Source organism: Oryctolagus cuniculus, chromosome 6 (genome assembly GCF_964237555.1).
Source record: "Oryctolagus cuniculus chromosome 6, mOryCun1.1, whole genome shotgun sequence".
NCBI lineage: Eukaryota > Metazoa > Chordata > Mammalia > Lagomorpha > Leporidae > Oryctolagus > Oryctolagus cuniculus.
The window spans coordinates 144,284,456-144,301,503 of NC_091437.1; the positions used below are offsets into that span (position 1 = coordinate 144,284,456).

A 17,048-nucleotide genomic window follows, 5' to 3' on the forward strand; every position below is an offset into this window, starting at 1 on the left:
CTTTATCTCCACTGTGTTAATTAGGCAAGATCACAAGCTGATGAATAGCAGAGTTAGGTAGGATTCAAGGTCAGGCAATGTTATCTCTCAGAGAAAGATGTCCAATGACATTTGTTAAATTTTCATCTATCATTTTCATTTACAAATGATGACTGTATTTTTAATTCAATAGGTACATAAATTTCATAATTCCAGACCTGAAATTATCCTTTACTGCAGTAATTCCAACACTAGGTATAACATCACATCTACTCTCCCAAACAAGCACTGTTAGTTATTTCAATCTTGTCCCAAGTCTAAGGAACGAGTCCCTTTAATTTGTTACAATTCACTTTACTTCATACACATCATACACTTCAACTGCAGCTAAAAGTAAAACTGAATGCCTACCAAGTGAATGGTAAGGAAAACAGGACTATGTTTTATTGCTTGCTTTAAAGCTGCCCAAGGATCAGTAATTCAGGACACTCCAGAGGTTACCTCATCCCATCATGAGGACATTCTGACATTTTGGCAATGTAACTCTTCAAGAAGGACCTGCTCTACTTTCTTCATACTGAAAAGGGTTTTCTTTGGCTTTTTGAAGTCCCAAGGAAGCCACAAGGGAATCACAGTATTTGCATTTTACCTTCAGTAAAATTGGCAATTAGAGGGCAGTGTGGCAAAGTATTTTTAAAGTATCTGACCTCTGCCATCCATCTCAAAAAAAAAAAAAATTAGGTGCAAATATCATGCTAGCTTTATGTAGAGTATGATGAACCTCATGAATACATTCTTAGAGAAACATGGAAGAGGTACAGGGCATTACAGTTATTTAATAAAGTACTAATCATGTCAGAAAGCCTATCCACTGTTTGTAACAATCAACACAGTAACTGGGAGCATTTCAGGTTAAACACAAACCATCAGCAGCATCTTAGCAATTTGCTGCACTTGACATTTTAAGGAGACACTATTTCGCATTATCATGTACCTTTTATGGGGAAACACACCACTTAAATTTGTAAATTGAAAAAGACTGACATTATAAGAACCTGGTTCTAAATCACTTTTCACATTTATTGCCCTGCTTGTGTCATCTAATGTGTTCACTTACAATTTGCTTTAACAAGTAAGACCTGTTGTCAGTCACTCAACTCCTACCATATTGAGCCCAAGATTGCCATCTAGTGAATTTCATTATAACATTTCTTTTAATGGTTAGTGGCCAACTTTGATTTTCTTTCCAAAGATGAAATTTGGTTATTTTAATTCATGTCTAGATCATTAATATAGAAAAGTTTCCTAAGTATTAGTGAAAATCTTCACATAACTACAACAAATTGCTTATGCTCCTGAAGAACATACACAATTGAAATGGACAATACTGAATTAGAAAAAAAAAAAAAACTTATATTGGAGAGTCTACTAAGGGGCCAGTTATTGTGCCAGGATCTTACACATACTGTTTGTTAATTTTAAAAATAACTCCATGATGTAATTACCTCCTTTTATAGATGAGAAAACAGACTCAGAGATATTAACCTGCAGAAAGTCACTTGGATTCAAAGCCAGATCTGTTCATTCAACAAGTATATACCCAGTGCCAACTCTGTGTCAAGAATTGTTCTCAGGAGTAGGGACATATTGGGAAACAGATAGTGTCTTGCAGCATGCAAGAGATGAAAGTTACAGTGTAGTCTAATGTCATTCAGTGTGAAGTGCTAAGAAGGAAAACAGATTAGGGAGGGAAATGGATGGGTGTGGGATGGGGAGACCTTATCTAAGATGAAAATATGTGAGCACATTAGTGCTCAGTGAAGTCAGTCAGTGGATAATGCAGTCATGTGACTATCCAAAGAATGAGTTTAAGATGTGTTACCCCAATGGAATTCCTAACTGATCTATGATATTCTATTACAAGTAATTACATATGCATTACTAATACATCTTTGTGGTTTAAATACCTATGCCCCACAAGTTTATTTTATGCAAGATAAATAAGCCCTGGAGAATTATTACACAGCATAGTCTATAATTAACACTAAAAGGAGCTTCAAAAGTTCATGGACTCTTTTTGGCTGCAAATCCACCTCTTTCAAATGTGCTTACTTTACTCTCCGAGAAACAGAAGATGGCCAGAGAAAACTAGCCTTTGTCTTTGGAGGTGTGGTTACAAACTCTTCAATGTCATTTCTTTTTCTCCACTTCCTCTTTGATTCCTTCATGGAATTTTTTGTATGGTTGTTGGGAATATGGATGTCAAAGAATCAGGACAAGGATCCCTGTTTCTGTGCAGCAATTCACACTAATGGCTTTACCAAAAGATGCTTGGGGGTGGTCCTGGAATCCCTGCTGGTGACCTGCTCCCCCATTCCCCTTATACCACCAGCGATTTATAGTCCCAAGCACTGGCTTCTTAGGAAGGCTGTTCCTCAAGTTTGTGCTCTTCTGCTGGTATGATTCCTGTTAAAGAACTGATCCATATTTGGGAAAGAATTGACTTTAAAAAGATGGGTAAATGGCTCTCTTATCTGTTGGGGAGTTTACAAAGACCCCACCAACGGGACTCCCTCACCATAGTCATACTCCTGGGAGAGTTCACACATTCAAACAATTCACACCAACGCTGCCGTGACTTACTAAATACACTTTTCTCTGGCAAAGGACAGAAGTACAGGTGAGGAGAGAAGGAAAAAAAACCATGTAGATTGGATAGCGAGACAAGAGAGAGACAGGAAGACAAAGAAGCAGAACAAAGTCTTTCGATGTTATTTAAGAGGGAGAAAGTCAGAGAGTGAGATCTAGCTCTGCTGGTTCACTCCCCAAGTGCCCTCATGAGTCAGGGCTGGGATCCAGCCAGAACCAGGGGTAAGAAACACAACCCAGGTGTATCACATGGGTGGCAAGAATCCAATTACTTCGGGCTCCTACGGTAGCCTCCTAGGGTCTACATTGGTGGGAAGATAGAGTTGAAAGTTGAGCTACACATGAAGCATAGGCACTGTGATATGGGATCAGGCATCTTAACTACTAGATTCAATGCCTGCTCTTAGAACATAATTTAATATACTTTATGCCCTAGCTTCCTAAATTGAAAGTTCTCAGCAAATTTTTCTTTCTTATTAATCACTTTTCTTGTTATTTTTATTCCAGATTGTGATCTTTGTGCTATAGTATAAGCAACATGCTTACGTGCATATATTTTTTGAAATATACATATTCTATATTTTGTCTTAGGCTAGCCAGAATTTATGGAATTTTATGGCAGTTCCAGCACCTGGGAGGCACACTGATCAGGTATTTTTAAAAAAATTAATATTAAAATTATTCAGCACTTGCATGGTGAATGTAAATTCAGCTGATTTCTGTCCTCAATTTTCTCATGTGTGAAACAATACCTATGTCAGAGAGTCATTATGGGAAGGGAGGAGAGAAATAAGCAGTGCAGTATTGATCAGTGTCCTGGCAGGAAACAGCACAAAGGGGTTCATGAAGGCATTTAGTTGAAGAGAGTTGTAGCAGACACACTCAGGGCCACCAGAGATATCTACATCCTAGTCCCTTAAATTCGTGAACATGTTATTTTTCATGGCAAAAGGAACTTTGGTGGTGTGATTAAGGCAGAAAGAGGTCAGAGAGATCTGACATGAAGACTTAACCTGATTTCACCAGCTTTGAAGATGGACGAAGGGGCCCTCAGGCAAGGAATATGGGTGATTCCTAGAGACCAGGAAAGACAGCAAACAGAATCTTCCTAAGAGACTCCAAAAAGGAAGGCAGCCCCACTGATAATAGCCCAGTGAGGCAAAGATCAGATTTCTGACCTCTAAAACTATAAAATTTAAAATGTTTTCTTAAAAATTTTTAGTATAATTTTTTGATTGAAGGAGGGAAGAAAATAAAGAGAAAAAAAGCAAAATTATCTTTGAGATGTAATAAAATGTGTTGTTTTAAACCACGAAGTTTATAATTTGTTAGGGTAGCATCTAAAATGAATAAAGTAGTGTTGACAAAGGCACAAGCAGGTTTAAGAACCAACAAGGGGAAATGAAGCGCCTCTGTGCTATCAATGGTGGACACAGATCCCACCTCCAGCCCTGAAGAGCAAGGGGAGAGCTGCTTGGCAGGAGCCATGACCTCAGGGAGCAGAATGTAGCCACAGTCAACCACTGCCCAGGTTAAGAGAATAAATACTCCAATCTCCCTCTCCTGGTGCCTTTAGGCTCCTGCTGCAGTTTTCCAATTGCAAGTCACAAGGCAAGGGAGCTGGGGTGATCTGGTCCCATCAGGGCCTGAGTAAAGATGGGAGCAGGGTAGAGCTGGGGAGGTAGCAGGAGGCAAACAGAAGACCCTGTCCTCATGTGCACACAGCACCTAGCACAGAGCTGGGACATAGTTTCCCACAGAAGCAGCTCATTCCTTCTCCTTAGGGTGTTAGTGGCTCTAGGTTTTTGTTATTCTCTTGCTGTTTTACACAATTGTACTACATGTAGCACATAATATGAAACTTCAACGTGAATATCCTCTGGGAAATGAATCCAATTCAAAAGACTGCAAGCTTTGTGAGAGGAGTTTAGGGGAAGGCACACTGAGTTTAAAGCATACGCCAAGAACAAGGACCAGGAAGGCTGGAAGACAACCCAGGCCATGCCCAGTACTCATCAAGGATACCTTAATCTATGTGAGACTCCCTTGGTCATAGAAGGTTTAATGTAGTGGAGGCTTCTTCTATGCAAATTGAGAGTGTCCAAAAATGTGGTGCTTTATCAAAAGAAGGAAATCCACATCTGGATGCCTCCTGGGGCTTCTGGGAAGACTGGAAGAAAGAACTGCACTTTCATTATGCCTTTAACCTAATGCATATTACACAGTGTGCTAAGGGCTTTCAAAATATTATTTCATTCTAGTTTCCCAAATGTCCTCTTGACATGGGTATCATTGGTGTCCTTTTCAGAGAAAAGGAAAATAAAACTCAGGGATGAAAAATGGAAAACAAAACTCAGAGCTAATGTGTTATAGGACTGGGCTTGGACCCCAGTTCTTTCTGACTTTCATTATAACATGGTTCAGTACATCTCCAAATCATAGCTTTGTAACTTGACAGACAGACCTAGCAAATGCATTATGTCTATTTCTCCAAATCTGATTAGCTGCACCAATGGGCTACATTAAATATACTCCACTGTTACCCTGCAACACTCAGATAATCACTGTCAAGTTCAAAAGTGCACCTGGTAAAATAAAATGAGAAAGATACTTGCTTCCACAAGCATGGGGAAGGTGGGTCTCTGGCATCAAAGGTATAGATATGAAGACTATCAAATGTGAGTTTACACTAACAGAAAGTATCTTCAGTTCAAAATTTCAGCCTCTCACCTCCCACCATTTTCTCTACAGCAGCTGAGGCAGATGAGTTTCTTCCCCTCTAAAGATCTCTAGAGAAACCATCTTGACAAATTTCCTTTGGTATTTGTTCTGGAGCTTTAAAATCCTTCCTATTAGGATGTTTTCCCTTCTTTATATCGACTGGAAATTACAATCCTGCCCATGTGATGGATTTATAATGTCTTCAGTTTTCACATTAAAAACTAATTCAAATCATTTTTAGCTCACAAAGTCCTTCTGTTCTAAGAACAGTTATTATAATGGCTTCTGTTTCTTATGTTGGCTTCTTCTTTGGTATAATACACTGAAAAGAAGGAACAAGAGGGAACATGATTTAACTACTCAAAACAAGTATGCAAATTCTTGGATATTACTAGGATATAGAGGTCCTTGTGGACATTGCAGTAGGGGAATGGGAGGAAGGGAAGTAGCTCTGATCCCCAGAAGCATCCTAGAAAATTCAGATTATATAGAGGAAGAATAGTGTGTTTGCATAAACACCTCTCTGCCCAGTTCCTTCCTTGCAGGTAGAAAAATTCTTGACTGAGTAACATGCATTAACTTGCTATCTGTGTGCTTTCAAAATAAGGTGTCTGCTATTATTGATGAAGCAAAGCATTATCGTATGTTAACATCTTGCAGGTACTCAGATATGAGAGTCATGTAACTTTCTATTTAAGATGCTAATCAACTTTGCTCAGTGCAAACTAGAAGAGGGTGAAACCACTTACTGAGATTTGGTTCCAATATTCTGTGCAATTAGTTTGTAACTGTGGACCATGTCTGTCATTTCCCTGTGCCTTAACCCAGCAGCTAGCAGAAACTGGAAATAAAAACCACGCCATGTTACTCATGTTGATGAAGCGTATCTTTATTTTCATCTTCATCTCTAAGGGACAAAGAAACAAAACATAAGGCAGATATCAGAGGAATGTCATTAAAAGACCATGATGAAGTCAGAATGACCTTTTAAAAACACAAATCTGTATTAGTTAGAATTATGTTCAGAAAGAAGTAACAAAGGCCAAAGATAGTTTCTCTTCTCTCTTTCCTGTCTCCCTTTCCAAAATCAGTGATGCTGCAAAAAATTATTTTCATGAAGCCCCAAGGTTCTGACTACAGGGTGTGGCCACTGTCTTCAAGGTCGAGAATCACATCTAAGGTCTCTGAAGTAGGAAAAAACAGGAATAAGGTGGGCATGTTGCAGCTCTCTCCAAAGAAAGGCCCGCAGAAATTGCCAAGGAACCCTTCCATTTGCATCCCCTGGCCAGAACTTACTTGTATGATCACACAGAGTTCAAGTTATGTAGGAAATGACTTTGGTAGGAAATTACTTTGGGCAGGCATGCTCAGCTAAAATTTTTATTAAGATTCAAGAGGGAGAATGAACACCATTGGGAACCTAGCAGGTTTCTCTGCACCAATGACATAACTCCACACAGTCTAATCAAGCACTATTTCCTCATTGCCCCTGGGTTACTATCAAAGCCTTCCACAGACCCTACAATGATTTTTCATGGGCTGCTTCCTGTCCCCCTCTCCCATGCACCACCTGCTGGCCATTCTCTGCACTGCAGTCACACAGGACACCAGTTCCTTGACACAAGTTCCTTCCTTCTCACTTTCAACTTCTTAGGAAACTTTTTCTCTCTTTGCCTGTTCATTGTGATCCTAGTCATCCTGCCTCACCCTTGAGTGTTTGCTTTCAAAACTTCTCCCTCAGAAGTTCTGACATCCCTTAGGTATTTCCTCTTAGGTTATGCTTCCCTGGTACTATGTGATAAAGATCATCTCACAGGTAATTTCTTATTTAATGTCTTTCTAACCTACTCAGTTGCAAAATCCATAAAGGCAGGTAGCGCATCTATTTTGTTCATTATTGCATTTCTGTGCTACCTAGCACAATACTTTTACTTTTATGTGAAATCTACTTATAGTAAGATATATAGATCTTACCAGATCTCAAGAGTTTTGAAAAGTATTATCACTTCTGAATACCCCAATAAAATATAGAACATTTCCACCCCAATAAGAACTTATTTACACATCCTCTTCTAGTCAATCCCCATGTTTTATACTAACTGCCATAATATATTTTCAATCATCATAGGTTAGGTTTACCTGTTTGTACTTCGTACAAATGGAGTCATACAGTGTGTATGCTTTTTGGGTCTGGCTTCTTTTGCTCATTATACTGTCTGCGAGATCCAACCATGATGATGTGGATAGAAGCTGTGTGTTCTCTTTTAATGCTGTAGAAATTTGCATTGTATAACTTTTTTTATTTTTACTTTTTATTTGACAGGTAGAGTTAGACAGTGAGAGAGAGAGAGAGAGAGAGAGAGAGAAAGGTCTTCCTTCCATTGGTTCACCCCCAAATGGCTGCCACAGTTGGCGCGCTGCACCAATCTGAAGCCAGGAGCCAGGAGCTTCCTCCTGGTCTCCCATGGGGTGCAGGGCCCAAGCACCTGGGCCATCCTCCACTGCCCTCCCAGGCCACAGCAGAGAGCTGGCCTGGAAGAGGAGCAACTGGGACTAGAAACCGGCGCCCATATGGGATGCCGGCACTGCAGGCGGAGGATTAGACAAGTGAGCCACGGCGCCAGCCTCTGCACTGTATATCTCTACTAGAATTGTTTCCATCCATTCTCTTGTTGGTGGATGTTTGAGTTGTTTACCTTTTGGAAGTATTATGAAGAAAACTACTGTGAATGTTCATGGACAGATATTTGTGTGGATATATTTTTTTCTACTTCTGGAAATACCTAGGGGTAGAGCTATTGAGTCACTGGACAAGTGTGGGGAGCAACTCGGACTAGACTAAGTTAATGGAATTAAGACTTATTCTAGGCATCTGCTCTCCCACAATATGGCGCTGAGAAGGGAGAAGCAGCTTCTACACAGCTGCCTCCAGTTCAACCAATAAACAGCAGGACCTGCTCCTGATTGGAGGAGAGCAGTGTACTCGGCGTGTGGGTAGCAGAGTTGGGATTGGTGGAAGAGGACTATAAAGGAGGAGAGAGACAACATGCACCAGGAACATCTAAGGGGAACATCTGAAGGAACACCTGTGCAGCCCCCGAGAGAGCCGGCCGGCGGTGTGCCGCTCCCCCGTGGAAGTGGGGAATGTGGCAGGGGGAACCGCCCTTCCACGGAGGTGGAAGGGACGGTAGCCAACCCGGGAAGAACCAGCAGCAAACCCGGGGAGGGCCGAGCAGACGAAAGAACAATGCAGGGTCCTGTGTCATTCCTCCACGAAGATGGGGAGTGACAGACAAGTATTTTTCACATTATTTTATATTAAAGTTTCAGGAATTGTCAATAGTTTTGTAAAAGCAGTTGTCCTATTTTACATTCTCACACACAGGTTTGAGAGTTCTGGTTGCTTCATATCTTCACTGATATTTGGTGTTGCCATTAAAAAGACAAAAAGTGGGGCTGGTGCTGTGGCACAGCGGGTTAAAGCCTTGGCCTGAAGCACCAGCATCCCATATGGGTGCCAGTTCCAGTCCCGGCTATTCCTCTTCTGATCCAGCTCTCTGCTTTGGCCTGGGAGAGCAGTAGAAGATGGCCCAAGGCTTTGGCCCCTGCACCCACATGGGAGACCTGGAAGAAGCTCCTGGCTCCTGGCTTCGGATTGGCACAGCTCCAGCTGTTGTGGCCATCTGGGGAGTGAACCAGCGGATGGAAGACCTCTCTCTCTGTCTCTACCTCTCTCTGTAACTCTTTCAAATAAATAAATAAAATAAATCTTAAAAAGACAAAAAGCTTTAGCCATTCTAGTGAGCATCCAGTAGGAAGTATTTCATTGTGAATCTAATCTGCATCTCCCTCAGAACTAATGGTGGTGAGCACATTTTCATGTGCATGTTTACCATTATATTATTTTATGTTGTGAACTGACTATTGAGGTCTTTCCCAGTTAAAAACTTTAGGGCGCTGGTCCTTATGTACTGATATATATTATATATACTGAATGTAAATCATTTGCCATAAGTATGCATCATACATATTCTTCTCATCCTATGTAAACACAGCATGTGAGAGTAAGAATTTTTAAAACAGTTTCAAAAATTTTAGTCATTTGAAAGGCAGAGAGAAAGAAAAAGTGAGACAGAAAGAACTCTAAGTAAGAATTTAATAAATATATTTCAAGTTGTAAGGAATGGGAGTTACTTGATTTTGTTGTGGTGGGATGGGAGGGAGGACATTCATTTATTTGAACAAGCCAGGCCTTGGATCATGCCATCTCAATTTCCCGCCACACTCTCTCAGCTTTTCTGACATCTATTCTTTGATGACCAATACTTTTTGTATATATCTTCATCTATTTCACTAGTATTATAATAAGCATAGTGTATCCCAAAGTATTTGAGAACAGATCATATAATATGATGCTAGGCATAAAGAAGGACCTTAAGGGGTATTCTTAATTAACTACTTCTGTTGAGTTCCTTGGATCCTAGTATGTTCCAATTATTATGCCTAAATCATATATGAAAGCCCATATTCTACATTTAGATTGAGTTTGTTCAACTAAATTGCTTATAAAAATTATTATTTTAAATGTATAAAGAGTCACAAGAAAGATATGTCAAGCCTTATCATACATTCAAATATCAATCATAAGCTATATAAAATTTCTACACTAAATTGCAAGTTAGTGGGGAAGACATCTGTGTATACCCAGCATTAAGTAATAGCCTGAAATGAAAAAATAAAGGTGACTTGAATACCCAGCTGGAAGGCCCAATACCAGCGACTTGTTAGAAGTTCATATAGCTAATGTTATATTGGCCTGAATATTAATGCTGACACCAAAAAGTTCAGAAAAAAATATTATTTTTAAACTGAAAATTGAACATTTGCTAGCCAGCTGACCATGTAAGAAACTTTGGGGTCATCTATTCATTCTCCATCATTCTCCATCTTGTCTTCCTTATCCAGGTAATTACCAACTGCTATACATGATAAATTTTTCTCAAATCAATGGTCCTTTTCCCTGGTTACTGCCTTACTTCCGATCTCATCAACTCTCAACTTCAAAAACTTCTCAACATTCTTTCTTGCCTAGGCTCTTTCTGCTTCTGCTCATTTCTTGTGATACTATCAGAAAACCCCAGGCCCTCATATTTCAGAGGAAGATGGTAAACCGCCCCTAACCCCCTTTACAGCAGTGACAGGCAGAATAACAGGCTCCCAAAAATGTCCATATCCTAATCCATGAAAGTTGTGAATATGTGCCATTCCACACATTCCACACAAAGGGTACTCTGCAGACATGACTAAGGTGAAGGTAAATCCCAGGCATCCTTGTAAGAGGGAAGCAGGAGTATCAGAGTAGAAGAGATTTGAAGATGCCATGCTGCTGGCCTGAAGATGGTGGCAGAGCCACAAGCCAGGGAATAATCATGTGGTTCACCTGCTTGGTGACTGTGTAATCATTCAATGTCAACCCTGTTGCCAGCTTCTCCCAATAGTTGTTTACTCCTTCCCTACACCTTTCCTCTCTATATTCCAATTCCTTGTGTACATATCTGTCTGCTCTCCAGGAATGTGAGCACAAACCTCATTTTCTTCCTCTGAGTGCTTAGCACAGGGTCTCAAATAAATGTGTGATGAACCAATGCCTCCCATCTACCCCAAATAATGTATGATGAGATGTGGGTTTGCTCAGCTCTGTAATCTCCTACTTGTGTCATCTTCAGCAATCATGTAACCTTCCCCAAGCTCAGTCTCATCATCTAGAGTCTGAGATTATGACAGTATGTTCCTTATAGAGTTATTTTAAGCATTATACAAGAAAATGGTCCTAAAACACATGGACCAAGTGTCTGACACACAACAGGTTTTCAGTAGAAGTTAGCATGTCATCATTACTGTCACTAGCAGGAGATGTTAAAGCATGCAGGGTGAGCCTAGGCAGTAATGTATCAAATTGGAAGAGAACCAAATGTGTCAGCTGGGCCATCAGACTGTCATGGCACCCATGCCTCAATGATCGTTGCACTGACATTGATGTTGGGCATTAAATGAGCCACAGCACATGAGTCGCAAAAGCCTGAGCGCCAAAGCTTTGGGAAAGTGTGACACCGTAACATCACTTTTCTTAGTCTGAAAATCAGTTCCAAATATATTGACTCCATCCAGCAGTTCATCTACTTGTAATTTACTTGCGTGTGATTTTTATCATTTACAAAAGTTATACATGCTTGACTTCTGACCCCTGGAACCATAAGATAATAAGTTGAAAACTGTTTAACAAATTTTTACAATGACAGAAAGATAATCTTCAAAACTTGGAGATATTCATAGTCCTTAGTCAGTTATTTACCTAACCTCCTTAATTTCTCTATTTTATATTTATGGTCTTATTTATGGCTAAGAGAATCGAGACCTGGATTGAGCTGTCTGGGTAAACTGCACAGTTACTGACTGATGGTTTATCTCTGCATCCTCATCTGTAAAATGGGATAACAATAGTATTTACCTCTTAGGGTTTTAGTAAGTATTGAATGAGCTATTATATGAAGAGCACCTAGGAAGTACCTGACACATTTAGCAATCACTATGTTAACTATTACCAATGTTAGTCTTTTTAAAGTAATACAATTTATAATATCAAGGGTATCCCGCTAGCTAACTACTCTGGACTTTGAGTATAAGAAATTGTTTCTATAGGAATTACAACTGTTTGGGAACATTTATTTGCTCAAAAAATGATGCATTTTTGAATACTTACATAAGGGTTCGAAATTTTTCAAACATGTGAAAATGACCTAGCTGAATGTTAGAAATCTGATAAAAAATACTAATGCAATCTGAAATGTTAGAAGAGACGTCAGTGAAACTCAGAGAACACGATGAAACTTCTGAAGACAGAAACCAATGGAGGATATGAAAGAAAGCTAGGAATTGGAAATAGTGACCAACATAGGACTGATTAAATGAAAGAACAAGAAGCAGATTACTAAAGACCTGAAACTGGGCAGGGACGGTGGTACTGCAGGTGGACTACAGTGAACACAGATGCTTCTGACTCCATCTGAGACACGTTTCCATTTGCTTTTCAAGAAAGTATTTGCAATGCACTTAATCTCCATGAATACTCGGAGAAATTGTTGCCTTTTCCTTAAAAGATATATTTATATATCCATTCATTCATTCAAAAGGCAGAGGCAGAGAGGCAGGGAGAGGGAAAGAGGGGGGAGGGAAAAAGGGAAGGAAGAAGGGAGAAAAACAGATCATCCATCTGCTGGTTCCTTCCCCAAATTGTCACAGCAGCCAGGGCTGGGCCAGGCTGAATCCAGGAGCTCCAGGGTCTTCCACTTGGTGGCAGCGATACAAATGCTTGAGCCATCATCTGCTGCTCTCCTAGGTGCATTAGCAGGGAGCTGGATCAGAAGTGGAGTAGCTGAGACTTGGCCCAGGACTCAGATATGGAAGTGGCTTAAACTGTTGGGGCATAATGTAGGCCCCAGAAAGTTTCCTTTTAAGTACCCTGATTATACAACTCTATGCTGTTTCCTCGAAGGTAACCTTACTTGTATAAGACAAAAAAGACAGGAATGAGAGTGTTTGCAATAATATAAACTAGATACATACACTACCTTATTTAAGATCCATTAGATTGGCAAATGACACCTATAACATTTATTACCCCACAACACTGCTAGAGGTCTGTAAACAGTTTCAGGCATATCACCAAATCAAACTGGGGAATCCCCACTCTGAATTTCTGAAAGAAAAAGTAATATATTTCTCTCTTATTCCTCTAAAGTCTATGAAGTAGAGTAGGCATTGTGGCACAATGGGTTAAGCCTTCTCTTGGGATACTTGCATCCCAATCGGAGTGCCATTTGGAGTCCAAGTTACTCCATTTATGATACAGCTTCCTGCTAATGTGCTTGAGAAAGCAGTAAATGTTGGCCCAAATGCTTGGGTCGCTGCCACCCCTGTGGAAGCCCAGGATGGAGCTCCAGTTTCCTGGCTTCACCTTGTCCAGCTCCACTCGTTGTAGACATTTGCATGAGTACATTCTAGATGTGTCTCTCCCCGTCTCTCTGTCACTCTACCTTTCAAATAAATAAACAAATCTTAAAAAAAAAAACTATGAATCTAGCTGTTCGGTTATAATAAAGTATACTCTCCTAGACTAAATTCCTTGGAAAAGGCCAGTGTTCACTCTAGAAATCTTAAGGCTTATAGTGTGTAACATGGGAAATATGAAAAATAGAAATAAAAATTACATTGCTAAGATGTTTTGACAGAAAGAAACATCTATATAGTTCACTCTAAAATAGAAATATCTCTCTATTCACTCATTCATTCAGCAAACATGCAGAAGGTACTTGTAACTTTGAGAATAGACACAGTTCCTTCTCTATGAGAGAACAGAGTCTTGCGCTATGAATTGTTTTAAACATATGCTTTATCACCCTACTAAATTTATTTTACACACCTTCTCCTTCCCCATCACTCCACCCACATGTTGGTTTGTATGGATAGGAATTTTATGGGAGATACACTGGTCAGCATAGGCTAAGTTACAGTACAGTAACAAACAAGCCTCAGATCTGAGTGACTTAGAACAAATGTATATTTCCTGCCCATACCACATTTTCAGTGTAGGGGCTCAAGGAAACATACTTACTCAAGGACCCAAGCTGACACAGCTAGTGCTGACCTGGGCTTCCATGATGACTAGAGATAGGGGAAGGGAACATTTGACTTCAAATCAGATTTAAATGTTCTGGCATGAGAGTGACACATATCACCTTGACTTATCTCAGAGTCGGAGCCAGAACCTCTCACTCAGTAGAACACCAGAAAGCTCAGTCTCCTTAGGCCCAGAAAAAGAAGACCAAATATTGTATCAAGAACGAATAGTAATTATTGCACTGTTTATTCCAGGAATACAATTTATTCTAGAATAGGTTTACTCTAGGAGTAACAGGGAGTCTGAGATTGTGGAAAGGACAATCTATTGATCTATTCCCAACTCCGAGACCTACCAGCCACATGCTCACAAAGTCACTTAATGTCCTCAATTCATTTTATATGGCAAAATACCCTGGGCTGGTGCTGTGGCTCACTTGGTTAATCATCCACCTGCAGTGCTGGCATCCTATATAGGTGCCGGGTTCTAGTCCCAGTTGCTCCTCTTCCAGTTCAGCTCTCTGTTGTGGCCCAGGAAGGCAGTGGAGGATGGCCCAGATGCTCAGGCCCCTGCACCCGCATGGGAGACCAGGAGGAAGCACCTGGCTCCTGGCTTCAGATTGGTGCGGTGCGCCAGCTGTGGCAGCCATTTGGGGGTGAACCAATGGAAGGAAGACCTCTCTCTCTCTCTCTCTCTCTCTCTGTCTAACTCTGCCTGTCAAATAAAAAAAAATTCCCCATCTTTTTAAGAGATCTGTAGTTTCAATGAAGTAATGGTATATGAAATTTCTCAGAAATCCCAAGCATGTTCTACAAATATAAAATTGTGTTGACTACAAGTTGCATGTGTTTGAGGAGGGACATAGGAGGCCATGGATAGAGATAAAATTGATGATAATAGGAGGTTCCTAAGTTATCCACATGGATAAAAACATAAACTTATAAATCTTGGCTACAGCCTCCAAAACAAAGTTGAAGGCCAAGGGCTTCAAGTATCTCTTTCTTGAATAAAATAGAGGGTGCTGATCTTGGCCTCAGAGACTCCTCAGGAGAATCAACAACGTTGGTAGGTGCAGCCAGTATCCCGGAAGACTCTCCCATGGCCTCACAGCCCTCCCTGCTAGAAAACAACAAGCCCTTTCATGCCATCTCTTTCATGCCTCGTTCTTCTCTCGCAGCAGAGTAGATGTGAATCAGGACCCCAGAACAACTTTCGTGCTTCTGAAATTTGCTCTTATCCTTGGATCTCCTTTTTCCCTGTTGTTCCAGCTCACAGGTGATTAGAACAATGTTCAGAGCACAAAAGACTGGAGGTTCTTTGCCACAAAGACATTCCAGAATCATTTATCTAGCAATCAATCATGCCTTCCTCTATGGTCAGAATACAATTATCATTTTACCTTGCTTTTCTATTTATTTACTTCTCACTTGGGTCAGAGTTGTTATTCTGGTCTCTCATCAAATATAGAGTGGCAGAGGGCAGAGACAATGACTTTCTAGTCACTTCATTGTCCATGAATGCCTATCATGGTAGTTTGTACAAACACTCAATAGATGGTGGATGAAGGGAGCACTTCTCTAGATATTTTTCCTGTCACTTCCATTTCCTCTTGTCTTTCTCAAAAGGCCCTTGACTGATCAGAATTGGGCATGTTAGATCTAACCTGAGCTTTTTTTCTCAATGTTAATCCTTACCATTCTCTCTTCATCCTAATTTTAAAAGCTCTCCATTTTAAATCTCATTCTCCTAATATCTTGCTATCTACAAAACCAACTGTTCATCACAATTGCCTAGAAACCTTTATAATATATATTCAAATTTAGGTAGATTTTAAGTGCTCTCACTACAAAAATATTTGAGGCACTACATATGCTAATTGGCTTGATTGTACTATTGCAAAATGTGCACATATTTAAAAACATCCTATTATATTCCATAAATACTAGTATATATAATTTTCTCTGCCAATTAAAAATATAAATTAATTAACCACTTTCAAAAACCTACACACTTCTGGTCTTCATAACACCTATTAAATCATCATTTTGTAGAAGCAGCCTGGGATTCTATCCAGCCTGGACACCTGCCCTCTGAGTGGCATTTGGAAAGCATCTTTAGCATATGTGTTCATGCGTGACAGGTCTATGGAAAGACAAGTGTATTAGCAGAGGCTTACAGTTAGTCCAGTGCAGTGCTTCTCACACTTAACATGCATACAAATCACCAGGGGATCCTCTTAAAATGCAGATTCTGATTCAGTGGGTCTGGGGTCGAGGCCAAGCTTATGCATTGCTAACAAGCTTCCAGGTTGTTGGTGAGCAGTCCACACTTTTAACTGTCTTGTTTGTTAGGTTACTTTGAATCTGTACCTTCCAGAGACTCTATTATAACAGACAAACGCAATCTTTCAATATCTTGAATATGTAAGTCCAAATTTGCAACATCTCTTTAGTCTAAAGTCAGTCAATTCATAAGACCAATGAGATTGCTTTCATGAATACAAAATTTGAAAGCATGGGTTATGTAAGACAAATGCACATTAGCACCAGCGCTCCATTTCTGCATATTGCTTCCCTGATGAATGTCCTGTTTCATAGAGACAAAAATAATAATTTACAAGTATTTAGCAGCTTTTCTTGCCATCTTAGATTAGGTGTCAGTGAAACAGAAATGACATTTTAAAGGTTTTTTTTCTATTATTGGCATTAAAATTAGTACAAGTGAAAACATCGCTGGTCTCCAGTATATTCAAGTCTGGGATATATTTAATGGCACATTTCCATTAAAGTTTCCAGTGGGTACAGATGTAAAATAAAATCAGTCGATTTCCTCTCTCACCTCTGCAATTTGAGAAAAACATCTTTAGAATGATACCTTGATCCTAGTAAGTAGATTCTGTAGGCTTTTCCAGCATTGAGCTATGTCTTAAAGGGATGGTTTTGTGAAGGGAAGGAACGGTCTCTCAAATGATAAAATGAAAGCAGTATCTTAGCACAATTCTTGATGGCACAACAAGCACACA

At 40.0% G+C, this 17,048-nt stretch overlaps 1 protein-coding gene across 6 annotated transcripts in view; it reads right to left on the reverse strand.

The window, feature by feature from the left end:
* The window catches only part of SAMD12 (sterile alpha motif domain containing 12), a 485,506-nt gene that overhangs the window by 345,245 nt on the left and 123,213 nt on the right, over nt 1-17,048 (reverse strand). The window contains exon 3 of one of the 6 annotated variants that reach the window (XM_070075425.1): nt 6,099-6,256. The exons of the other annotated variants lie outside the window; for them this stretch is intronic. Within the exon in view, the coding sequence (XP_069931526.1) occupies nt 6,099-6,254 (156 nt within the window). The 5' untranslated portion in view covers nt 6,255-6,256. The remainder of the gene's footprint in view (nt 1-6,098; nt 6,257-17,048) is intronic. 6 annotated transcript variants of the gene reach the window in all.